Consider the following 25,924-nt stretch of genomic DNA (forward strand, 5'->3'; position numbering starts at 1 on the left):
GACAGCAAAGGTCAGGAGAGAGATGGGGAGTGGACAGCAAAGGTCAGGAGAGAGATGGGGAGTGGACAGCAAAGGTCAGGAGAGAGATGGGGAGTGGACAGACACACAGCAAAGGTCAGCGGGATTGGGAGTCAAACCCGTGACACGCTGTCAGGCTGGGATTGGCAGCATATAGGTGCCCGGACCGCTATAGGCCGGCCCGGGCCATATTTATTTTTTTATTTATTTATTGTTGTTACGTCCCCACCAAAGAGGTCCAGGTGTTGTTTTGTGCAAAAGTGCATTATTGGCTATTTCCCCTATAATATAAACCCTCAATGAATAGGGGTTGGGTTTTTGTGCTAATTCGCTTATTTCCATCGAAATAAGTAGTAAAGTGTGCCGCTTGGGATACAATTTACATTATGAAGACTTGAAGAGAGGATGGGCTGTGTAAAAAAAAAGCGATGGAAATAATCTAATTAGCACAACACCCTAATGCCCAATTCAATTCAATGCAATTCAATTAAATTCATTGAGGGCTTATGGTAGGGGAAATAGCCAATAATGCGCTTTTGCACAAAATAACATGCAGACTTCTTTGGTGGGGGGACGTAACAAGTACAAATAAAGGTAAGAAAGCCTTCTAGCATGGAATTCTCCTTTAAGCCTGTACAGCACTTTGGTCAGCTTCTGTTGTTTCAAATGTGCTATGTAAATAAAGTTTGATTTGATTTGATATTTAAGCCAAAAGAAAAGACATCACTTGGATTTAACTGACACTCCTCCTCCCTCCAACCACCAGCGCGGCGACATTACGCCTGCCCTCCCAAGTTCCCACGCTCGGCTCCTCCTCTCTCTCTGCCTCGGTCTGAGCATGCGCCCGAAACCACGTTGACGCGGAAGTGTTGCGTGTGTTGTTGTTTTTGTTTTCATGATGCAGCAGGCAGCCACAAGACAGGAGGATAACAGCAATAACGACAATGAATTAGACACAGAACATGATATCAGAAGAGACGATATGTTAGTAAACATAGAACAACCGCGACGGTTGACCGCGTTTCTGATCAATTGAAAATGGACGACCCTGATGTAAACAAGTCTTTAGTGCTTTTGTTTTTCATTCTGGTTTTATCCTCGTTGCAGTTTTTGTATTGATCGACCTGTGCCTTCGTTTGAGCCGTTACCCACTCTGCAAACTGTGAATGACATTTTCAATCAATCAATCAATCAATGACTTGTGAGGACTCTGGGAACACACGCAGCTTTAAATCAAATATGTGGGACAATTTTGACATGATATGAATGATGATGCTGTCCGCTGCTGTAACAACCACCACCAGGTAGACTTGTACTCACAATTATTTGATATATTAGTATATATATATATTTTAGCATTCCCATGTTTAAAATGTTCATGTGTTTTCAAACTTTAAAAAAAAGAAGGTAATTGTAGATTCATAGCAGATTCTACAAGCAAAGAAAAAGTGTTGTTGAGCTTCTAGATCTACCACAGTGGTTCTTAACCCACCAGAGGTCCTTGAGGGGGTTCCAGGTGGTCCCTAGCCCCGATATGTTCCCTCAGTCCCTACGCTCGTTCTGTAGCGTATGGACTGAGGGAACATATTGGGGTTAGGTGGTCCCCAGGTAAATGATGGAGAGTTGGTAACCAAATGGACCCATACACTTATAGATTTTAACTCTTGAGAATGGTTTAATTTGTTTTCATTGATATGAAGAAGGTTGAACACCGCTGATCTAGCAGATTCATAGCAGATCTACAAGCTCAAAATGTGTCTCGAGGTTTATTCCTATTCCTATTTTAGTCAATATTGTTTAGTTTAGTCTAGTCTTAGTCGACTGAATGTCAAAGTCTTTCAATCAGTCTGAGTGTTGATTTTGACAGAAAATTCTGAGTTAGTCTTAGTCTTTTAAACACACCATTTAGTTTTAGTCCTATTTTAGTCATCTGAAATGGTTTAGTCTAGTCGTAGTCCACTAAAAATATCAAAATCTTTTAGTATTTCAGTCTCAGTCAACACAATTAACACTGCAACTGTCAAGGTCAGTTTTTATTGTCAATCCAATACATGTGCAGACATAGAGGGCTGAAATTGCGTTTCCCTCTCATCCACCGTGCAAATACAACAATAAACAGCAAGTAACGGTGACAATAACAACAATAGTGCAACAAGATTAAAAGACACCTTAGTGCAACGATTAGAAAAATACTTAATAGAAACCTAAACATTTAAAAGTATTGTACTGTATTTTACATGTGCAAATAATGTGTATAGCAGCAGTTGAATACATACATTCACAGTCACTTTGTGTGTTGTAACTGTTGTGACTGTGTTGTAATTGTGACAGCCCTACGACCACCACCGCCACCACTAGGAGGCACTGTGAGCTGAAATGTGTCAGCGTGTGCGTGCGCGAGCAGCTGTCCGCGGTGGGAGAGGACATACTGTGCGTGCTGGAGAAACATGGCGGCGGCGGCGATCGCGTCCTGCTGAACGTCAGGGTGTTCGTGCTGGAGCGCCTCAGTGTGGCCGCCGAGTGCATCTGCAGCCTCTTCCAGAGGGAGGTGGAGGCCCTGCGAGGGACCCCGACCGACGGACACCACCATCGGGTCAAGGACCCTCGCTTTGGTAGGTGTTGACTACCACTCAACCTCTGGTCCCTACATGTGTGTGTGTGTGTGTGTGTGTGTGTGTGCGTGCGTGTGTGTTTCCAATGGAAACAAGCGATAGTGCTTTCTTCGGTTCTGAATCCTCTTAGCAGAACTTGTACTGAGCTGTACTTTCCTGTTCTTTTTTCTGCAAACTGTTGATTGAAAATAGCAGATCTACAAGCTTTGCCAGATATTTATCCGTGGGCCTGGAAATGTTTTGAGTTTTTGAAAATTGAGTGTCAAAGTGAGTTTAACGTTGTTTGTTTAACGTCGGTTTAATGTGTAGTTTAACATCGTTTAATGCGATCAATATACAGTAGGACTTATCTGTCTGGATGTACAGGACTACAGGCACGGGCTGTCAAGGCCGGAAAGTAGTTTTTATGCCACACGCATACCCTCTATATATACAAGCTTGCAGATATGATATTTTTTGGAGATTTACTTTTGTCCACTATTGCAATCCTGGCAGTCATTATAGAGCACCTTGAGCTGCTCTCTGCTAACGTTATGTTCTCCTCCTGGTAGATGTTCCTCATCAGCTCCCTGTGTGTAAAGAGGAGCTTTCATCTGAGCCTGAGGAGGAGAGGAGCTCCCGTCTGGACCGGGAGGAGAGGAGCTCCTGTCTGGACCGGGAGGAGAGGAGCTCCTGTCTGGACCGGGAGGAACCACAACCTCCACAGCGCGAGGAGAGGAGCTACTCTGGTCTGCTGCTCCGGGAGGAGAGGAGCTCCTGTCTGGACCGGGAGGAACCACAACCTCCACAGTGCGAGGAGAGGAGCTACTCTGGTCTGCTGCTCCAGGAGGAGAGGAGCTACTCTGGTCTGCTGCTCCGGGAGGAGAGGAGCTCCTGTCTGGACCGGGAGGAACCAGAGCCTCCACACCAAGGTTATTATAGTATATACTAAAACTAATAAAGAAAAACAAAAACAAAAATGTCCATTTGCAACTAAATACAAACTAGAAAAGGACAAGAAAAACGAGAACTAACTGAAACTGTATTGTGCTTACAAAAAAACAAAAAAAACAACAACTAACTGAACTGATAGATACAATGCCCTTAGTTTTCGTTTTAGTGAATTTATTTATAAGCTTAATCTGTAACTGACTTCCTCCCTATTGTCTATGGGAATTTAACCGTGTGTAAGAGGAAAATCCACACTATTAGCTGAATATAGGAGGGGGTAGGGCCGCTCAAAAAAGAGAATAATAATAAGTATCTAATAGATCACTGTTTCTCTGATATGTCTTTCTCCCTGCCTAGACTTCCTCCCCATCTGTAAAGAAGAGTTGTCCCCCGGACGTCAGGAGCCGAGCCACCCCGCTATGTTCCCGCCGGTGGAGGAGTCGCCACCGCCACCGCCGCCTCTGCACATCAAAGAGGAACCCGAGGAGCTAGCCGCGTTCGCAGCAGCGGAGGCTAACGGGTCAACAGCACCGACGTTACTGGCGGTGGTGAAAAGCGACAGTGACAACGAGACGGAGGAGCCTCTGGCCGGCACCTCGACGCAACGACTCGTGACGAGTCCGACGCAACAACACACCGTCGCGGAGGACCGCGAAACGTCGTGGCCGGCGGCGGCCAGCAGCGACCAGCCGCTCTCCTCCTCGCACCGCTCCGAGTCCGACACCGAAGACAGCGACGAGTGGGACGCCGGCGAAGACCGCTCGCCTTTAAAAGCGCGAAAAAACGCAGGAGCGAAACGGCAGACTTTGTCCTCACTGGCGGCCGGCAGCCCCCCGCCGTCGCAGGAGGAGGAGGAGCCCAGGTCGTCGACGACGTCGTCGTCTCCCAGGAGGAGTCGCCACCACCACCGCACGGGGAAGAAGACGGTCAGCTGCGAGGTCTGCGGCAAGACGTTCAGTCGCAACGAGCACCTCAACAGACACACAAAGACCCACACGGGGGAGAAGCCCTACAGCTGCACGGTCTGCGGCAAGGCCTGGGGCGAGAAGGGCGACCTGACCAAGCACATGCGCATCCACACGGGCGAGAAGCCCTTCAGCTGCCCGTTCTGCCGCAAGGGCTTCGGCCAGGTGTGCGACCTGAAGAAGCACATACGGGCGCACACGGGAGAGAAGCCCTACGTGTGCGCCGTGTGCGGCAAGGGCTGCAGCCAGATGGGCGACCTGAAGAAGCACATGATGACGCACACGGGGGAGAGACCCTTCGACTGCGCCGTCTGCGGCAAGAACTTCTACCTCAACCAGCATCTGAAGAGGCACATGAAGATCCACGAGAGGGAGAAACCCTCCAGGTAGTCGAGGGGGACGCTTGTCTCGTCAGGCCAGGACTAACCTGATAACGATCAATGAGAAACCCTCCAGGTAGTCGAGGGGGACGCTTGTCTCGTCAGGCCAGGACTAACCTGATAACGATCAATGAGAAACCCTCCAGGTAGTCGAGGGGGACGCGTGTCTCGTCAGGCCAGGACGAACCTAATAACGTTTTTAAACCCGTTTAGGACATGAGGCCGATTGTAAAAATAAAAATAAAACGCCTTCTAAATCCTGACCTGAGTTTTCTGGAAAAACTTCAAATATTTATTCAAAACATTACAAAAATGTTATGTTGCTATTATGTACTGTACATAGCAAGAAGAACCCCAAAAGGGGTTCCTGTCCTGAATGAGTTCCAGTGGTCCGGGGACCACCAGTGGTGCCCAGCGAAATGACGTAGAGTCGGTAAGCAAATGGACCCTTATCGGATGTTTAATCTCTTGAGTGTAAAATGAAACCAAATTGACCCTAACGTTCATGTTACGCTCTCAAGAGTTAAATCATTGTTCAACGGCTGTGGATCAGGAGGTAGGGCAGGTCGTCCAATGATCCGTGGGTCGGCGGTTCGAATCCCGGCTCCTCCTCCTGTCCACACGTGTAAGTGTCCTTGGGTAAGACACTGAACCCTACATTGCCTCCAATGAGTTGGTCGGTGCTAGCTCGCCACCGTTGGTGTGTGAATGTGGGAAGTGAGGACGCTGGCGTCGACTGTTCGCAGCTTCACCTCCCAATGTATGAATAAATGAACCATTGTAAAGCGCTTTGAGCACTTGGAAAAATCGCTATGAAAATGCAATTCAATTCATTAACATCCGCATTACTTAATGTAAAAAGAAGTCTTCGCCATTAGAGAATGTAGAAGAATCACACCATGTGACAGTCCAACAGCGGAGGGACAAAGTACTCGACCTCCAGTACTTTAGTCAAAGTAATAGATACTCCTGGTTAAATATTACTACACTAGTAATACTAGTGAATGTTGCTCTGTACTCGAGTTAAAATACTGGAGTACTTGCTTTTTAACCCATTTAGACCCGATTTGATTCTTAAAAGAAATGCCTTCTAAATCCTGGCCTACATTTTCTGACAAACTTAAAAAAAAATAGAAAACAACAATGTTGCTATTATTAGCAACGTGTACCTCCAAAAGGGGTTCCCGTCCTAAATGCGTTAAATAATAAGTACAGTAAACTTGCATAGCTGTATTACAAGATAAAAATACCTACATTTTTATGCCAAACCTACTATGAATATGACTGTGGGTACATACTTGTAATTTTATATTTTTAACTAGCAACAGTGAAAGCAGCACATTATCGCATCGTGTCCATGCTGTGAAAATACCTTTTTTAACGCTGTTAACAATCAAATCGATATGGAATGTGGCAGCAACTCTTCCCCCATTGGACCGTGGGACATTTCAAAGTTTATTTTTATGAGTGTGTCACACCCCTCTCTGAGGCTAGGGTAGTATGAACAAACGGATGGCAAGGCACGCAGTTGGGCAGAGTTTTGGCATATCCTAACAGTGCGCGCTTACTGAAAGGTATGTACACTAGCAGCAAACAGTGACAGGGTGGGGTCACACTGTCACAGAGTGAAAATGGAAACCTCATCCAGAACGTATCCTTGATGCCAACATATAATAGACGATTGATGCCTTTACAGCTGCAGATATCAATCATGTTCTCGGTGATTATTCTATCGATTACTTTTTAAAAACTAGTCGACTTATCCAGAAGTGCGTAAAACTAAATCGTATACGAAACGATTAACCACTAACGGTTATTTTATACTTTGTTGCACAACAATGTCGTGCAGAAAAAATGTCATAATTGTTGATCTACAAGCTCCAGAACTGCTATTTTCATGTTTTGTTTTAGTTTTTGTCCACCTATGAAACATGCCCAAAATAGGGATTTGTATCATTTTGTTCATGTTTGTTAAATTATCTTTTTTAATTGATTGAATCACAATCTACTGCAAACACCCACGACTAATGTCATTATTTTAAGGTGTCAACATAACAGCTTGGAAACACTGTTTGCAAAATAGCTGATCTACAAGATCACAATGTCTCACGCTGCGAGGGGTATATGTTTCCACAATTTGTATCTGTGGTACCGACTTGAGTCAAACAAAATGTAATGCCTCGACTCCTATTTGTCATGGTGGGGGTCTTTGCTTTAAGCTTTTACCTCTATAGCTAGGCTGCTAATTAGAACAATGCAAGTGTATAATTAGTCCATAATTGAATAGGAATAGACTAATATAGGGGGAGATAAGTTGTATAATGCACATAAAACAATACTTGTTTTTAATCAGCTCAACGGTCCACTGACCACCTGCGAAATCAGAAAAGACGCTTTCTGCTGGGATTAATATGGACCACTATACTGCCATCTAGGGGACAAAAGGGGACAGTGTTCCGTTCACCTCCACCAACTGCTCTCTGGCCTCCCGGTAGGATTCTCTTCAGAATAATATGACACTGATTTACTATGACACTATATGGCATATTTAGGAGGCCAACAAATGTTTAATTTGCAAGGACCTCGATCCTGATCCTTTGGCCCATGGGCACTAGCAAAGCCCAGCTTTTGAAGGGTAAGAAAACCGTATAAGCAAGCACAACAATACTACACTGTTTTATCCTATACCTGCAGTATCTGCAGCAGTACAGTTTATTTTTTTAATTTGTCCAATACCTCAATATATCCACGACATATTTATAGGCCTATGCACATGACTGAAGTGAAATGATTTGAAGCCGTACACTTACACTTAATTACGGCAGTGGTTTCACACACCAGGGACACTATTTTTTTTATGTTGAGGAAAGGAAAGGGCTACAGGCCTACCATCATTGGTATGTGGATGGATAACATAATACTTATTTACCACAATGTATGCTTTATGCTTAAAACCCCCGTTGACTATCGATTAATATTGAATTATAGGCAATACATTTTGGATTCCTAATTAATAATGTACTCGGGGACCCCCTGAAGGACATCTGGGGGTCCCCAGACATGTGAGAACAACCACTGCCTCATGCACGGCCTACAGGCCCGCTTCCACCTACAATGTTGTGAATTAATAACTTTTAACGCCTTTAAAAATATAAGATTTAGAAATATCACAGTCAGGCACAAACCCGTTTAGTTATCACCATTATTTTCACCCAAAAACGAATGCATTTCAGCTCACAAGTGTTGTGAGCAGAAGACTAGTGACGTGCTGAATATGGTATTGTGCATTTACAAATTGAGTTTTCATACAAGCATAAAACAGATTTTGGTTTTCATAAATTACTTGAATAGGGCTAGTTTACCACGGTTATGTTTAAATGCATCTAAAATGTAGGCAATTATATTAGTGTGTGTGTGTGTGTGTGTGTGTGTGTGTGTGTGTGTGTGTGTGTGTGTGTGTGTGTGTGTGTGTGTGTCCTTACCTAAAATGCCCAAAAGGTGACAGCAATAGAAAAATAGCTGAGCCATGTCTGAGCTATCAGATTGAAAATAGCCACACAAGGTTAGATTTGAACATTTTATTATAAACATTTATAAAATCAAAGTGCACGGCTCTCATTAAGCCAGTCCCATTATATAAAAATTAAAAACAGCATGTGCGGACAGCCACATTCAGTGACTTTCGGATGAGGGCCACAGGCCTCCATTTGAGGATTTTAAGAGTTTCGGCGTAGATAGATTAGAGTCCTATAGAGCAAATACCCAAATCCTCAGTTAATTAAACTAAATGGACCCGGTGCCATTTGTGTTGTTCCAAATGGCCATCATGAACGAACAGTGCCCATTGGAGTCACATTAGATCACACATTTCTGTCCAACATTGGTCTACAAACAAACCTTTAGAGTTAAAAATAAGTTAATAATAAAACAAAATCGCATCCACTCGAATAGTGAGTGGATGTGACTTGGATTTTGTGCATTGCCATATTTGCAGAGGCAATTTTATGACCCTGAATGGGGGTATCGTATTGATCCCAGGTCCTGTTTTTTTATGGTTTTGATTGATCTACCAGATAATAAAAAATACTCCACTCATAACAGGGGGATTCGGACATCCTGGGATCCTGGAGATGTCCAGAACACCCTGTCCCCGGAGGCACACTGTCGCGCACTGTTTCGACTGCACACACACACACACACAACAGCTGCGCACAGTTTTTAAGACAGCTGGGTGGATGGGAAAGTAGCTCCACCTCCGCACCCAACGGACGTGGAGGAGAGCGCGTCCGTGAAGCTGTCCGTCGCGTCAGTCAGTCGGGCGCGGAGGTGGAGCTTCTTTTCCATCCACCAGCTGTCTTAAAAACTGTGCGCAGCCGAAACAGTGCGCCTCCGGGGACTCTCATTGTTCCTGACGTGGAAGCGCTGAGCCAGGCCGGGGTTTAATTCACTCCTACTGGGCAGAGCTCTCCTCCTCCTCCATAGGCGTGTGTTGATCTTCTTCTTCTTCTTCTTCTTTTAGCTGGTGATGCTGTGGCTCCTCCTTCATTAGGCTGGGACTCCTCCCCTCCTCCGTTAGCCTGGGGCTAAGCCTGGACATAGCCGCCATGGGGGGGTGGTGGTGGTGGTGCGTGGTGTCTGGACAAAACAGGACGAGAGAGAGAGAGAGAGAGAGAGAACCATTAGCCTGGGCCAGCCTTGAGCCAAATTCCAATACCGAAAATCTCTGCCACTCGCTCACTCACTCACTCGCACTATAAATATGTGTGACCATCTTGTTAGACTTCACACAACATACATGGAGATCTTTGAATACGTTAAGCCTAAAAATACCGCTAGGTTGAACTCTTCTTAAACAAACGGCAACGATTTACACTCGGACACTGACGTTATGTGATGTCTACTCTACACGATTGTCACATATTTCAGCAGGTCACCATTTTCACCGCAACACCACCATGCTGGAGTGACCGAGTGTGAGTGAGCGAGTGAATTTGGCTATAGAAAAAGTGTAGGCGCAAAAGTTGCAAAAAAAAAAAAGGTGCAAAAGTTAGGTCTGATTGGCCAGTAGTCACTTAAGTGGCAGCGTGGCGGTAGCGTTCCTTCCGAACTTCCGCCCTCACGTCGACACACGCTCCAATGAACTGCAGGCATAATAATAATAATAAAGAGGCATAATTTGTATTATTTTAATATCTATGAGCCCAGCCGGTGCCGGACAAAACAGGCGGTGGATCCTATTGGTTCACTGACCTGAGCAGGCCAGTTATCCTGTATTATACACTCGAGTGAGAAAACAATGTTGCTCATTAAGCTAATCATCTGTACCGGTGGGGCCGTACAACGGCATGTATGAATACCAACCTGTTCCTTCCAGTTTAAGGTCTGGTCGCACAGTGGCCATAGTATGAATACCAACCTGTTCCTTCCAGTTTAAGGTCTGGTCGCACGGTGGCCATAGTATGAATACCAACCTGTTCCGTCCAGTTTAAGGTTTGGTCGCACGGTGGCCATAGTATGAATACCAACCTGTTCCGTCCAGTTTAAGGTTTGGTCTCACGGTGGTCATAGTATGAATACCAACCTGTTCCGTCCAGTTTAAGGTCTGGTCGCACGGTGGCCAGCAGTCTGTTGAGTCTCTCCAGTTCTTTGCGGCTCTGACGATTCTGCTCCGCTAATGGCGCCAACAGCTCTGTCACCTCAAAACAGACACAAAGAAAATTAGTTTTGAGACTCTAATAGTGCTGCACAATTAATCGAAAAAGGCAGCACTAGTTGGCTGCCCAATTCATTTTAGTTAGAGATGCTCCGATAAACGGCCACTGATCGGCCCATATTCAGTTCACGCCGATCGGTGATTTACCCTATCTGGAGAAACCGATCTTTTACACTATTTAAGTTGTTTAAATGCGTTCACGCGACCTCGCCCCAAAAGGGCTCTCTCGCCCACAGGGCGTCTAACTGGTAATTAGTATTAACTTATTTATTATTCTGTGCCCTACTGGGTGAAGCAGATTGTGGGAAAGCAAATGGTCAAATAAATATTTGATTAAGGAATATAATATTTCTGTATATAATCTGTATATATATATAAGTGTAGATTTTTATGTTAGACATTGAGGGAAATAACATTCTCAGATAAAAAAAATAAACGCTGCTTATCAACTAACCAGTTAATCGATCAGGTTATCAATTAATGCAATAATCGATAATTCCCTGCATATACCACCAAGTAGCCATGACTTAAATAGTTAAATCTACCTTAAAACTGCTTTAAAATGGGAATTACTTTAATCCAGGATATGTTCCTACTGAGATTTATTTTATTTAAAAAAAAAATGAATTGAATACAAATTAAAGGACACCAATGGAAACAAGCCATAGGCTTTCATGGGTTTAAATCCTCTTAGCAGACTTTGTATTGAACTGTACTTTTAATTATTTGTATTGCTAACTGGTAAAAAAGTATTCAATCTGTAACCCCAAAGGATCCTTTACCAATCACATTGATTTATTGATAGAAAACTTTAACAGTTAGTTCAATACAAGGTCTGTTATTGAAGATGGATGGAAGCCTATGGCTTAATTGTTTCCATTGAGGTCTTCCGTTTTCAATTCATCAGAACATTTAATGACATACATAAAAGGCTATACAGTACTATGCAAAAAAACAAAAACAAACAAACAAAAACGACAATATACAAGCCAATCTTGTCCCTGATACAAACTGTATACAGCTGGGGGTGGTGTGGGGTCCATGCACTTTCTAAATAGCCTACATATTACTTTGGGGGTCCTGCAGTGAATGAATGAATGAATGAATGAATGCATAATCATCAGATGTTTTAGTATTACCTCCACACGGATGTTTGAAGCTGCCGCTCCCAGACGCTCACTGATGAAAGCATTCAGCGCCATGCTAGACGCAGATGATGAAGAAGAAGACATGTTGTGTTCGTTCCGTTGTCTGTCTGTGATAAATGAATAAAATACAAGTTAAAAACGACGTTAAAATAACTAGCAGCTAAACGACGCACGTATAGCAACAAGTTTTCCTGGTGGTCGGTGGGTGCTGCGTTCTGTGCGTGTTAAGTAGCCTGTTGGACGCGCATACCCGGTTTGGAACGGATACGGAAACGGTCTGCGTGCATGCCATGTATTGTGTGCGTGGAAGAGACCAGATACAGGGGGGCGGGCTCTATACCGGATGTGAGCGGTGAACAACTAAGTACTCAAAAATGTACAATAAGAATTAGGCCTACCTCAAATACTTCTATTTTATTTTTTCCCAATCCCATTGTGAGCTTGTTTATAGTTCTGCAAACTGTTAATACATCAATCAATCAATCAATCAATCGGTTGTTTTCAAATGGCTGAATTGTGGCTGGAGTAGTTAATGTTTTAATTATCATAATAAAGTAACTATAGGAAATAAAGTTTTTCAAATAAATGTAGTGGGGTAAAAGTAGCCTTTTGCCTGAGATGTATGTGGAGTAGAAGTATTGGAAATAAAGCACAGTATTTAAGTGGAACAAAGCAATCAAGACAAAACAATGTGTATAATAAAAATAAATACATTATTGAGGAATTAAAAAAAAGGTGTAAACAGAGCTGTGTTACACACTCTCACCAGCAGATGGCGGTGTTAACACAGCACCGTGCCCCACACATCAACTCCTTATTTGACATGCGCGAACGAACCACCGTCGTCGACCAGGAAGTGCCTCCACATTGTTTTGTTTACATTCATTGTTGGCTCGCCAGAAGAATCCACCGTGGGAAACAAACAAACAAACAAACAGGCTGCGTTCTTTTATTTTTCAGATGAAACAAAAATAAAACGAGTTTAAAATGTGCGACATAGAGACACTGAGGCTGTTCATCAATCAGCGCCTGTCCGCCGTGGCGGAGGACATTCTGTCCGTGTTTGTGAGGACTCTGGTGGACTACCAGAGGCAGCTGGATGTCCTCAACCCTCCTGCTGCTGCTGCTGCTGTCAAAACTCAACCCGCAGGTTGGTACCGTTACTAAAAACCACTGGTTCCCAAACTTTATCATGTCAGGGACGTCCAAAGTGGCACTGCTTTAGCCCCGCGGACCCCCCATTTGAAGAGGTAATGTAAGGGACATCTTAAGAGAAGATTGTTATTATTATTACGGCTCTATAGCAGTGATTCTCAACCCGTTTAATTTCAGAGCCCCCAGTTTGTCAATTGTCATGCATTAGTCTACGGAATTCAATGGCATTTCTATCTCTGGGACCCCAATTTGTATTGTAAAATCAATGTTAATTTAACTCTGAGAGTGTACATTTGGTTCCATGTGTACATGTGAATCCCTTGACTCTTTCAAAACCGCTCTCAAAGGCTGCAATTAAACTGGCCTCCGTAAAATCTGAATCCCCCCCATCCCCCTTTTCCCCTCACTGTATACATATGTTTCTTTTCCCTTTTTGCTTCCTTTATGATGAATTCCTGTTCTGTTCCTTAACTATATAGAAGTGTCTATTTGTATGTCTCTAAATGTTTTGATGAATTGAACAAGGTGGACCCTGTTGTAAACAAGTGTAATGCTTAATTGGGTCGTCCACTCACAGTTAACCGTCTTTGTATTGAGTTTGTGCTTGAAATGTACTGTAATTCTGCAAACTGTTAATACATATTTCAATCAATCAAACAAACAAACACTCTCAGAGTTACAGACCCATTTGGTTCCATTTGTACTCTCTCTGAGTTACAGACCCACAAGGGTCCAAAATTGGTTCTTAACTATTATCATTTAGCTGGGGACACCCCTGGAACTCCCTCAAGGACCCCTGGGGATCCCTGGACCCCACTGACTACAACAATAACAATTTGATGAGATTTAGCCTCTCGACCCCGACCCAAAACTAAAGAATATTTTAGTTGTCTTTGGGATAAGGTTTTGAACACACTTCCATGCTGTATTGATGTTTACACCATTAGGAGAGATTATGGATAAGGGGTCAGAAGTCTCAGCACAGATGGGCCAGCGGTCAGAATAAATTATGGACCTAAATACTTTTTTTCGTCACAACTCTGCTTTCTCTAAGTGCGTAGTCTTCTAAATTAAGTAATGCAGATGTTTAACAATACATTTAACAAACGTTGAACACTGACATACAACAAGAAATATGAATGAAATAAATAAATGAATGCATGTCTAATAAATCATGGCCCGAAATAAAAGTCATCATAGCCATTATACCAGTAAGTGGTTCTCAAAGTGGGGGTCCGGGGACCCGGGCGGGCCCTGGGGGTCCTTGAAAAGGGTTACAGCTAGGGGGTCCCCAGCAAAATGTCACGAGGCAACATGTGAGCTTGTAGATCTGCTATTTGCCCCTGTTATGACCGACCGGGGGTCCCTGGCACAATGCAACGTGTTGTGAGCTTGTAGATCTGCTATTTGCCTCTGTTATGACCGGGGGTCCCTGTCACAATGCAACGTGTTGTGAGCTTGTATATCTGCTATTTGCCTCTGTTATGACCGGGGGTCCCTGTCACAATGCAACGTGTTGTGTGAGCTTGTAGATCTGCTATTTGCCTCTGTTATATGACCATGGCACAATGGCCTCTCCAATCGAAAAATAAATGCACATTCTGCTTCTGTGAACTCAATTTAAAGGAGCATCATGGAAATGATGAGCTCTCATGCTAGTTTGTGTTCTATCCTTTTGACATGTGTATTTATGCAACGTTGTCCATGATGAAATATAACATATGTTACATATAGCATGTTATGTAGACAGCACTATAATTGCATTGTATGTAGCCATAGCACGCCATAGTACATATGTATAGCATAGTATAGTATATATGTATAGTTTCATTATATAGATATTCCACTGTTACATTTTTAGCTTACGCATGTTTCATGATAAATGCTTTTTATGTGATGTATGATGCTTTTTGTTCTTGCTTAATGTAAATCGCTCTGGATTAAAGAGTGTCTGCTAAATGCCTAAATTGTAAATTGTACCTGTATCTCTATTAATTCGTGTCATGTTGTGTATTTACATTCACATATCTGTGTGCACATTATGGAAATAATATTAAGTATCTAATTGATCGTCGTTGTTTGTCTTAAATGTTCTGTTCCACCAGACTTTTTCCCCGCGTGTGAAGAGGCGGTTTCACCCGGACATCAGGAGAGGCGCGACGGAGAGATGCCGCCGTACGGGTCGACGCTGGCGTTGCTGGTGGTGAAACGTGAAGATGGCGACGAAAGCATGGAGGCGGAGGAACCCGCCGCCGGCACCTCCACTCAACACAGGACGGCGACACCGGCTGACCGCGGGACGTCGTCACAGCCAGCCGCCGCCGAGGACGACGAGGACGTCGTCCAGGTGCTCTCTTCGCTCAGTTCCGAATCCGACGCCGAACTCACCGAAGACAGCGACGAGTGGGGGGGGGAGACCGGCGGGGGGGAAGACCGGTCGGCTTTAAGAACTCCGAAGTCACGCAAGACGACGCTAGATGCGGAAGCCGGACGGAGTTTGTCGTTGTCGAGAAACGAGCCGTCCCATGACCCGGAGTCGTCTAAAGAGATTTCGCCGGCCGGTCACGCCGGCGGGGGGGAGCAATCCTTTAATTTTACTTTTAGTGGCAAAGGGTTTGATGAAAGTTTTCACCTGCAGAGTCCCATAGGAATAGACACAGGTGAGAACTGTTTCAGTTGTACGTTCTGTGGCCGGGGCTTCAGCCAAATGAGCAATCTCAAGAAGCACACGATGACGCACACCGGGGAGAAGCCCTTTTGGTGTTCGGTCTGTGGCAAAGGTTTCAACCAAAAGGTCAACCTGAAGACGCACTTCAGGGTTCACACGGGGGAGAAACCCTTTAGTTGCACAGTCTGCGGCAAGAGTTTTAACCAGCACGGAACTGTCAAGATGCACATGAGAGTGCACACGGGGGAGAAACCGTATGCTTGTTCAATTTGCGGGAAGTCTTTTAGTCAGCGTGGCGTACTGAAGAGCCACATGGGGGTTCACATAGCCCAGCTAAACAGTTAACATGTTCTTTATTTTGTTTTGTATATCTCCCTCACACAAACCTAGATACATCCATCCATCTTCAACCACATATCAGGAATCAGGTCGCGGGGGTAACGGTTCCAACCAGTGTGTTGTTTTCGTCGACTAATATACTATGACGAAAAATGTTCGTCGACTACCTTTTTTCACTGACAAAAAACGACATAACTAAATAAAAACTAAGCCATGATGACTAAAACTATGATTAAATATACTGATAATTTTGTCAACAAATAAAAACTAGACTAAAATGTTAGGAAGGGACTAGTGGACAAGAGATCCAGTATAAGTAATTTTACACTTGGTTGCATGCTGAAAATAGCCGATCTACAAGCTCACAACGCGTCGCAGCGCAGCGCGTTGTGAGCTTGTAGATCGGCTTTTTTCAGCAAGTGTAAAAACTGTCATTACGATGGCATCAACGCCCACCAAAACACATTTTAGTCGACTAAATCAATCGTAGATTTAGTTGACGGAAATCTTATGATATTTAGTCGACTAAAACTAGACTACTGTAACACTAAGACATTCCAGGTGACTAAAATGTGACTAAAACTAAACGAAACCTATTCAAGAGACTATGACTATCAAACATTTGCTGCCAAAAACAACACTGGTTCCAACAGAGATTTCCCAGCCTTCCCTTTCCCAGAGCAACATGAGCAACCTGCTCCTCCCAAGGCGTTCCCAGGCCAGCGTGTCTCCTCCCAGTGGGGCGTGCAGCGAGGAGGAGGCATCCTAACCACTGTTGTTTTTGGCAGCAAATTCTGTTTTAGTCAAGGTTCAAGGTTCAAGGTTTCTTTATTTTGTCTCCCAAATTTGTCTTGGACCCCAAGGACCCTCCCTGCAGCATACAGATACAATACAAGACATGGCGCCGAGACATGACCATAGGTGAGAGTAGGAACACTTCATGACCATAGGTGAGAGTAGGAACACTTCATGACCATAGGTGAGAGTAGGAACACTTCATGACCATAGGTGAGAGTAGGAACACTTCATGACCATAGGTGAGAGTAGGAACACTTCATGACCATAGGTGAGAGTAGGAACACTTCATGACCATAGGCGAGAGTAGCTCTGGTCCATAGCCTTCTACTGCTTCTACGATTCTGAGTGAGTAGCAAAAACATTATTTTTATTTACGCCAAAGAGTAGAGGCTGGTCTGCATTCATGCGAGCGGCGGAAGTTGAGAGTAACATAGCTCTAATGCGCGCATTAGAGCTATGGACCAGAGCTAAGGCGAGAGTAGGAACACTTCATGACCATAGGTGAGAGTATAGGAACACTTCATGACCATAGGTGAGAGTAGGAACTTCATGACCATATAGGTGAGAGTAGGAACGAAGATAGCTCGTCACACACAAAACAAAAAGTAGAGTAATTAGGGAGAACAAAAGATTCATAGGCCTATATTGAATTTCCTCACTCAACCTCATCTTTTTTTGTTCTTTTTTCCCCCTCTCCTTAATTTAAATGTATGTGAGCCTGGACATTTTTAATCTATAGATGCATTCCATTTTTAATTCCAAGCTCCATGATTGCTTGTAGCAACCAAAGCTCCCTTTACAATAAACATTGCGTAATGAGGTTTGTGTTCATGCTGTCAGTCTGCTGACTATGATGCGGATAATGTATTGAAACGTATGGCGGACCACAGGCTGGTGTCATTCTAAACGTTACAGGGATGGTTCGCCCCCCCAAAATTACTTTTATTTTCCTATCGATTAGATTACTCACCCCACGGAGACTCGAATTCATGGATTTTTAACGTTTTATTGTCACACAAAGGAGACACTTCTGATTGATTGAACATGTTATTTCACAGTATGTAGAATGGGTCATTTTCAAACGAAAGCACAAGTCAATACAAAAAACGGACACTTTGAGGACGAAACCATGAAAAGCACTCACACTTGTTTACATCAGGGTCCGCCATTTTCAACATTTCAAAGACGTACAAATATACACTTCAGTTCTATGAAAAAAAAAGTGTGCCCAGGCTGACAGGGGTCACGCACCCGAACCAGAGGGAGGCGGGGTCAATGCTTAAAGGACGTCACTGTGAGTATGATGGCCTCCACTTGTTATCACCGTTTAGGACTTTAGGTGATAAGGTTATCATCTAAACCTGGAGTCTTAACGGGGTCACTTACTTAAAGGCGATGTTGATATTTTGATGAAAGTAGCTGTAGACTGTAGAGTGTTAACCCATTCTGGGCGGGAACCCCTTTTAGTGTTTTAAGCAGATCTACAAGCTCGTAGCGTGGCACCGAGTGCCACTCTACGAGCTTGTAGGTCTGCTATTTTTGAAAAATCGTGAAAACGTTTTAAACTCAAATCTTTGCTTCTGGGAAGGTCCCTGGAACAACATATTTTCAGATTGATTGATTGAAATATTTATTAACAGTTTGCAGAATTACAGTACATTTCAAGCACAAACTCAATACAAAGACTGTTAACTGTGAGTGGAGTAGTGGACGACCCAATTAAGCATTACAACAGGGTTACATTACAACAGAGTCCACCATGTTCAATTCATCAAAACATGAGACGTACAAATAGACACTTCTATATAGTTAAAGAGATGGGGGTCGGCAGCCAATTGCATATAATCGTGGGGTTCCTTGACATGAGAAATGTTTGAGAACGACTGACATAGAAACATGGGTTTTTCAGAAAACTGTCAGGATTTAGAATAACCCCTTTTGGTGTTTTAAGCATTTAGCTATTGAAAAATAGCGAAAATGTGGCACAAATCTTGGAATATATATTCTTTTAGAGCGAGCGTCCCTGAAACACAACCACCAAAACGTCAATATCATATTGATATTGAAGTTTTGTGGTAGCCTACATACTAAACATTTTATTTTATTTGTCTATACATTATATCAAATGATTGATGGTGGTATAATTTCAAAGAAAAGCACGTTTTTTGATACAAACACCATTTGATTTAAATACATCCTATTATATGCAATTGAACCAATTCATGAAAATTAAGTATTAAAAGCGCTTCAACAAAAACCTCTTAACTCCACTTGAGCTGGATGTTTTCTCATTTCCTAAAACATGAACATTTTGGAGTTAGGTGGTTTCTTCCAGACAGCACAGATGTGTCAATTTATGAGGTAAACTTGCAGATATGAGAAGGTTTTGGTACTAGTTCCGGCAAGAACTTCAAGCCACTCTCACTCCCACCCCTGTATAAGCCCCCCCCCAGGGACCCCTGGGGGTCCCCGGACCCAACTTTGAGAACCAATGTGCTGTATAAAATGTAAAATGACACAGATTATTTCCAGGTTTTAAAGAGTGTTAATAGCAGCCAGTGATAAAAAAAAAGCAGCATTGAATTCAGTAGAGTGGTGGTGAACGACACACTCATTTTGCGTTCACTCAACTGCTGTGTTATCGACTTTACATCCAAACATTATAGGCCTACTACTCGGATGTAATACTTGGTATTCTTTTAAAGGGACTTTCAAATACACTTTTGGTCATTTTACCATCCATTCAGGCTTACCTGTATGCGACACCCCAGACAGTTTTTATTGAAGTTGCTCAAGGCAGCATTTCAATGTCTGATTCATATTAACCATGATAGATTAATTGAAAACACGCCAGATCGGTGCCTGCATTTTTTTTCTCCAATAACTATAAACTGAAGCATTCCAGTGAATCAAGGAGGGAGCTGGGATGGGAGGTAGCCTACATATATATATATAAAACAAGTTTTAAGTTTTTAATTTTATTTGTATGTTAATTTAGTTGTTTTCAATTTCAGTTCAGTTTTGAAAGTGGGTTTGCTAGTTTTAATCAGAGGCAACATTCAACAAGGTCAGAACATGTGCAAAGATCTATAAGCTCACAGCGTGTCGGTATGTGTCGGACACGTTGAGGAGTCTGTAGATCTGCTATTTTGTTTTTAGAGTCACTACTAAACCTAAGGCACACAGCATAGAGTGGAAACACAGCACGCCATTGGCCGAAGGGTCTGCGAGCCTCGGTGCTATTGCCTACTGGCGGAGAAAGGGGTTGGACCCATAGAGTATACTCTAAGGTTGGACCTCTTGGTCAGAGAGAGCATGTGTGTGCAGGAAGTAAACACAAGAAGCTTTGCAGAAAACTTTCTGCACCAACTAACCTGGAGGAAGACTACACTACAGACTACAGCACAACACACTCTATGGAGGTAAATTAATGTTTCTGCGTTTGTTGCAACTACTAGTAGCGCTCTTATTCTTTCTAACAATCAGCAGCGAGTAGGAAAGATCTTTTATCATCACTGTGGCTGATGCAAGAGATTGGCTGGTGGACACAAATTAGTATAATCTTGGTCAAAATGTCACTGAAGTTGACTGAACTACAAGTAAAAGTTGCTCAGTCTAGGGATAAAGTATTGGACTACTTTGTTTTAAAAGAAAAATACTTGAATATTCGTGCATGGGTTCAAAAATAATAATAAATAAAATAGCCTAGTTAACTTAAGTATTCAAAAGAACAAAGATGTTCCAGATATTCTCAAGACATAATGGTGAAAATGGCAGATCTACAAGCCCAACAACAACGCGTTGCCATGCAACACGTGAGCTTGTGGATCTGCTTTTTTAGTATTTATTTATTTATTTATTTATGGTTAATTTATAATGTACATTTCCACTTTATTACTTACCTTCATTGTAGTGGAGTCAACAGTAGGCCTGCACAGCATGTTGTCTTTTTTAAATGTATCCAAAAAATACTAAGTAAAGTATACAGATCCTAAAAAACATGTACTGCAATGCACTTGGTGGGTACTGTAGTGCATTAGTGCAATGTTTCCCAAACTTTATTTTGAAAAGATATGCCAGTACACAGGGACCCCCATAAGAATATTTTTTACTGCTCTAGCAGTGATTCTCAACCCGTTTAATTTCAAGGACCCCCAGTTGGACATGCATTAGTCTACGGACTCCCATTTAATGGCATTTTTATCTCTGATATTTATATTGTAAAATCAATGTTAATTTAAAGTACCAAATTAAATTGTACACTTTCTGAGTTACAGACCCATAAGGGTTCATTTGGTTCCAACTATCATTTAGCTGGGGACCCCCTGGAACTCCCTCAAGGACCCCTGGGGGTCATAACAAGCCACTGTGGCTAGAAGGAATATGAACCAAGTAAAATAAATATGCCATTATAAAATATGTTGTAGGGACTGTCTGCCTGAACCGTGCACAGCACCGGATTCATTACGTTGAACTACTCTTCTCTTCCCTGGAAATAACATTAACATGCACCACGTGGTAAATCACTTTGGTCATTTGCATTAGAGCTTGTGGTGTTCAAGTTTCAACCCTTTTTCATATTCAAGGTCCATTGTTTATTGGGCATTTGGGGGTCATACCTATGTTCCCTCAGCCCTATGTTCCCTCAGCCCTATGTTCCCTCAGCCCTATGTTCCCTCAGAAGGAGCATTGGTCCGAGGTGCGCTGGGGGTCGGGAGAGGGTGGGTGGTTAGGTTTAGGTGTCTGCCCCGGGGGAGGTTAGGGTTAGGGTGAGGGTTTGAGGTAGGTTGTCGATCGGACCGTCGGCATATTGACGCGGACCCGAGGGAACATAGGGCTGAGGGAACATAGGTACGGTCCCGGCATTTGAGCCTGCACGGACCACCATTTGATGAGATTTAGCCTCTCGGACCCAATATGTAGAATATTGTGTTGTTGTTTATACAGTATATTTACTTCTAGTTCAGGGGTCTGGGTCCTCAGAGTCGCTCCATGGGGGCCGCCAAATCTTTGTGTGATACGAGTTATTGTTATTATTTACAGTAACCACTTGAAACGAATAGCACTATTCTGGGGAGTCGAAAATAGCAGATCTACAAGCTCACAACATGTTGCAGCGCGACGTGTTGTGAGCTTGTAGATCGGCTATTTTCGGCAAAGAGATTTAGTGTAGGCAAAAAAGAGCACACCGATTCAAACGAGTCAAAATGGTCAAGTTTACAGTAACTATTATGTGTTAAATATCTGAAAATACACGTGGACATGAATTGATTGATTGATTTGAAATTGTATTCACAGTACTGTATGTAGAATGGGTACATTTCGTACAAATATACGCTTAAAAAAAAAAACGAAATCAACATAAAGTAAAAAAGGTAACAAACAAACAATGCTATGAAGCTATAGAAAAATCCTACACCATTTCATGCGATATGTAGTCAAGTCCATGCTTTATGTGTTTTAGTAGGAGTTTTGTCCCCTCAGCCATAGCAGCATTAAACAAACTGCCGATAGGGATGGTTCTGTATATGTAAGACCTCATGTTTTTGTATGGTCTTGGTGGTATGCGTTATCTGTTGTTTTGATGTGAGTGTTTGAACAGAACTTTGAAGACGAATATCCTTCGGGACAATAAGGATTATTATTATTGTTTTGTTTGTGTTTAATTGCAGGCCAGCGGCTGCCGGCGCGTGCTACCATTTCACCCGGTGCTTACTGCGAAGATGCAGGTGAGACGCCTTCCATTATTTGTGAACAAATACATGTGTTATGCAATTGGCCGCAGAGCCCAAGACAGACAATTTGTGTTAAAAATGTCTATAAATCTCATTCAGCACGTCACTTCATGCCGTGCTATGAGCTTGTAGATCAGCCCTTTTTTATGGTAAACATGTGTGTAATATATCTTTCAATATATATATATATTTATTTTTCAAGCCAACATTTTTAATTTTCTTTGCTTCCAATGGCCCCTGCCTGGAACAAAGTATTTTGAGAAGGGGGACGTCAGCGGCCTATTTTTGGGGGTCCTTGACATGAAAAACCCACTGATGTATACATTTATTACAAAAAAATAAAAATAAAATAAATAGTTTTAGAATTGGCCACAGGTTTCAATGGGTTACCACCCCGAACGCCCGGGGCGTATTTGGAACCATTAAATCAGGGTGTTCAATTCCCGCTCGGGACGCTGTGGGCGCTGGCGGCGTGTTTCCTCCTCCGCGTCATCAGTGCCCATACCCGAGGCGGGGAATTGGCGAAAGGGCCTTTCTGTGTGGAGTTTGCATGTTCTCCCCGTGTCCCCTAGGGTAGGTACCCTCACAAAAAACATGCAGTAATCCAGGTCACTAAAACTGCCAACCCCCTGGCCAGCCGGGGCACCTGATGGAGGGGAAAGGAACTGGTTGGAATAACGTGTTCCTTCCACGCGCTACGTCCAACCAGGGAAACTCCCCCCTGTCAGGTGTAAAGGAGCAACTTGGACACTCAGGCATGAAGGAAGCATGAGTTCAAGTCCGTTGCTCTCCCCTTGTCAATTCAATTCAATTTTATTATAGTGTCAAATCACAACAAGTTGTCTCAAGACACTTTACAACCAACAAAGATCCACCCAGAGCAAGCAATATTGCGACAATGGTAACGAAAAACTCCCCTTTAGGAAGGAACGTCAGGCAGAACGTCAGTCCCCCATATATGGGGACTAGGTTGGTGGAGGGTGTGTAGAGCCCAGGATCACATTAGATAATTGACACAGTGATGAAAAATGGGTTACAAAATCGTGGGATAAAAATTTAAAGAAAAAAAAATGAAATCAGGGTGCCCAGCGTTTTGGACCTTGAGAGCCAATTTCAAGGTTGCTCCGCAGCATTTTGGAAGTAGCTAGAAGTAGCTAGATGTAGCCAAAACACCCCAGAGGGGATGGACAACAACGGGAAGTATGATTACTTCTAACACGACAAGCGACGGGACCGCGGTGGGCCGTCGATAACACAACCTTTGGTATAGAATTGGAAGCATTGATTTAGATGAAGAGTTATTCACGTTTTAAGATTTTTCCTCCCATCCACTAACATGGAGGGGGATCACTTTGGATGACGTCCCAACCGGAAATGACATGGAATGTTGCTGAAACGACGCTATCTCTAGGTCGTCCTCAGACGAGCCCTCCATCGTCGTTTCCAGTCATCCCGGTTCTCCATACATCTGGGCCAGTTCGTTGGTACTTTGCGCTCCTGCGTCGTTCTTGAGTATATCCACGTATGTTAGCGTTGGACGTCCTCGTGACCGGTGCCCGTGCGTTGGTTCCCACAGCACTAGTTTACTGGCTGGCAGCTCTTGGTGTCTTTGGCAGTGTCCTGCTAGTCTCATTCTCCTGGCTGCTATTTTCTGGGTCACCCTTGGCATTCCATCATACAGAGTTGTGTTTGTAACATGTGTGCTCTTATTGATGTTGAGTACTGCCCGCAACATTCTGCGCTCCGTTGTGATATGATTAAAGACAGAACTTGTGATGAATCTGTCCTGGGCGGGCAGCGGGATTATTTGATAGGACGGAGACCTCCGTTTTTGATGCTCCGGGTGTGTTAACCAACCAGTGATCCTTTTAAATTTAAACACATTTCAAAATGTTGTTTTTAATTGTCTAGTCCTGTACTGTTGCACTATGACATATGGTGACTAATATATCGCATTACAGATCAGTGGTTGTACTGTGACCTATCAGGGGTGGGAAACTTTGACGATGGAGATGGCGACTATATTTCCACATTCACTCCACAGGGCCCCATTTGCATATTACTGTCATAGCAAAAATAGCTGATCTACAAGCTCAAGCTTGTAGCTCAGCTTGTAGATCATTTGAACAAGAGATCCAGTGTATGTCATTTTTCACTTGGTTGCATGCTGAAAATAGCCGATCTACAACGCTCACAACGCGTCGCGCTGTGACGCGTAAAGCTTGTAGATCGGCTATTTTCAGCAAGTGTAAAATCATTTAGACGACATCAACGCCCACCAAAATACATTTTTAGTCGACTAAATCAACTGTAGATATCATAAGATTTTAGTCGACTAAAACTAGACTAAACACTAAAACATTCCGGGTGACGAAAATGTAAAACTAAATGAAAACTATTCAAGAAAACTAAAATCAAAATTTGCTGTACAAAAACAACACTGATGTGGTGAATAATATTGCTTCTCTCTCATTGTATTTTAAAGGGCAGTGGATGCTGTCGTCGTGTGCTACCGTTCCACCGGGTTCCTACGGCCAAGCAGGTGATACAGCTTCTGTTCTCTTAACCCATTCTGACCTGAGATCAGATTCATACGAGGTTTCCACTGGACACACACTGGTCTGATCAACCCATTCTGACCTGAGATCAGATTCTAAAAATGTCAGTCGTTCTTCGATTTTTCCAAAATAGCAGACCTACAAGCTCGTAGCGCGCCACTCGGTGGCGCGCTATGAGCTTGTAGATCTGCTGTTTTTCAATAGCTAAAGCATAACATGATGCTGAACACCAAAATGGGTTCCCGATCAGAATGGGTTAAAGGAGAATTTCGGACTAGAAGGCTTTCTTACCTTTATTTGTAGTCGTTACATGACGTCCCCACCATAGAGGTCCAGGTGTTATTTTGTGCAAAAGCGCATTATTGGCTATTTCCCCTACCATAAGGGGGTTGTGTTTTAGTGATAATTTGCTTATTTCCATCAACATAAGTAATAAAGTGTGCCGCTTGGGATACTATTTACATTATGAAGAGAGGATATATACAAAAAAAAATATTTTTGAGCGATGAAAATAAGCGAAATAGCACTAAAACACAATGCCCCATTCGATTGAATAGAATTGAATTAATTGAGGGCTTATGGTAGGGGAAATATCCAATAATGCGCTTTTGCACAAAATAACACCTGGACCTCTTTGGTGGGGACGTAACAACTACAAACCAGTAAGACGCGCAAACGCGGGAAGCCAACGCAGCTGAGACCCTGCAGATCATGTCTGTCTGTCTGTGTGTCTGTCCCGCTGTTACTGTATATGTGGACCTGGCCCCTTTTGTGCCCATATATGGAGCTGAGTGGACCTGGCCCCTTTTGTGCCCATATATGGAGCTGTGTGATTGCTGATGCAACACACTCCATGTAAGAGCCATGAATTGGAAATGATGTCTATGCAATGAGTGGGCTGTCAC

General features: G+C 43.2%; 2 protein-coding genes across 2 annotated transcripts; both read left to right on the plus strand.

Annotated features, from left to right (window-relative positions):
- Positions 1 to 938: 938 nt before the first annotated feature.
- LOC308318519 (uncharacterized protein) lies at positions 939 to 4,966 on the plus strand. Its single transcript, XM_080768103.1, has 4 exons — positions 939 to 1,322; positions 2,350 to 2,630; positions 3,182 to 3,541; positions 3,918 to 4,966. Exons 1-4 carry the CDS (start codon positions 1,285 to 1,287, stop codon positions 4,913 to 4,915), a joined length of 1,677 nt encoding a protein of 558 aa, XP_080624229.1. The 5' UTR covers positions 939 to 1,284; the 3' UTR covers positions 4,916 to 4,966.
- A 7,656-nt stretch (positions 4,967 to 12,622) lies between these two features.
- Positions 12,623 to 16,254, plus strand: LOC308317869 (uncharacterized protein). Its single transcript, XM_080767206.1, has 2 exons — positions 12,623 to 12,916; positions 15,027 to 16,254. The coding sequence occupies exons 1-2, from the start codon at positions 12,754 to 12,756 to the stop codon at positions 15,932 to 15,934; spliced, it is 1,071 nt and encodes a 356-aa protein (XP_080623332.1). The 5' UTR covers positions 12,623 to 12,753; the 3' UTR covers positions 15,935 to 16,254.
- Positions 16,255 to 25,924: the final 9,670 nt, after the last annotated feature.

Source organism: Protomyctophum bolini (assembly GCF_963924005.1).
Source record: "Protomyctophum bolini genome assembly, chromosome: 7".
Lineage (NCBI taxonomy): Eukaryota > Metazoa > Chordata > Actinopteri > Myctophiformes > Myctophidae > Protomyctophum > Protomyctophum bolini.

Excerpts from the sequence above, each read along its gene's own strand:
- LOC308318519 (XM_080768103.1), top strand. The coding sequence starts at position 1,285 with ATGATGATGCTGTCCGCTGCTGTAACAACCACCACCAG. Across the intron at positions 2,631-3,181 it reads GGTCAAGGACCCTCGCTTTG|ATGTTCCTCATCAGCTCCCT; the intron begins GTAGGTGTTGAC and ends TCCTCCTGGTAG. Across the intron at positions 3,542-3,917 it reads ACCAGAGCCTCCACACCAAG|ACTTCCTCCCCATCTGTAAA; the intron begins GTTATTATAGTA and ends CTCCCTGCCTAG.
- LOC308317869 (XM_080767206.1), top strand. The coding sequence starts at position 12,754 with ATGTGCGACATAGAGACACTGAGGCTGTTCATCAATCAGCGCCTGTCC. Across the intron at positions 12,917-15,026 it reads TGTCAAAACTCAACCCGCAG|ACTTTTTCCCCGCGTGTGAA; the intron begins GTTGGTACCGTT and ends CTGTTCCACCAG.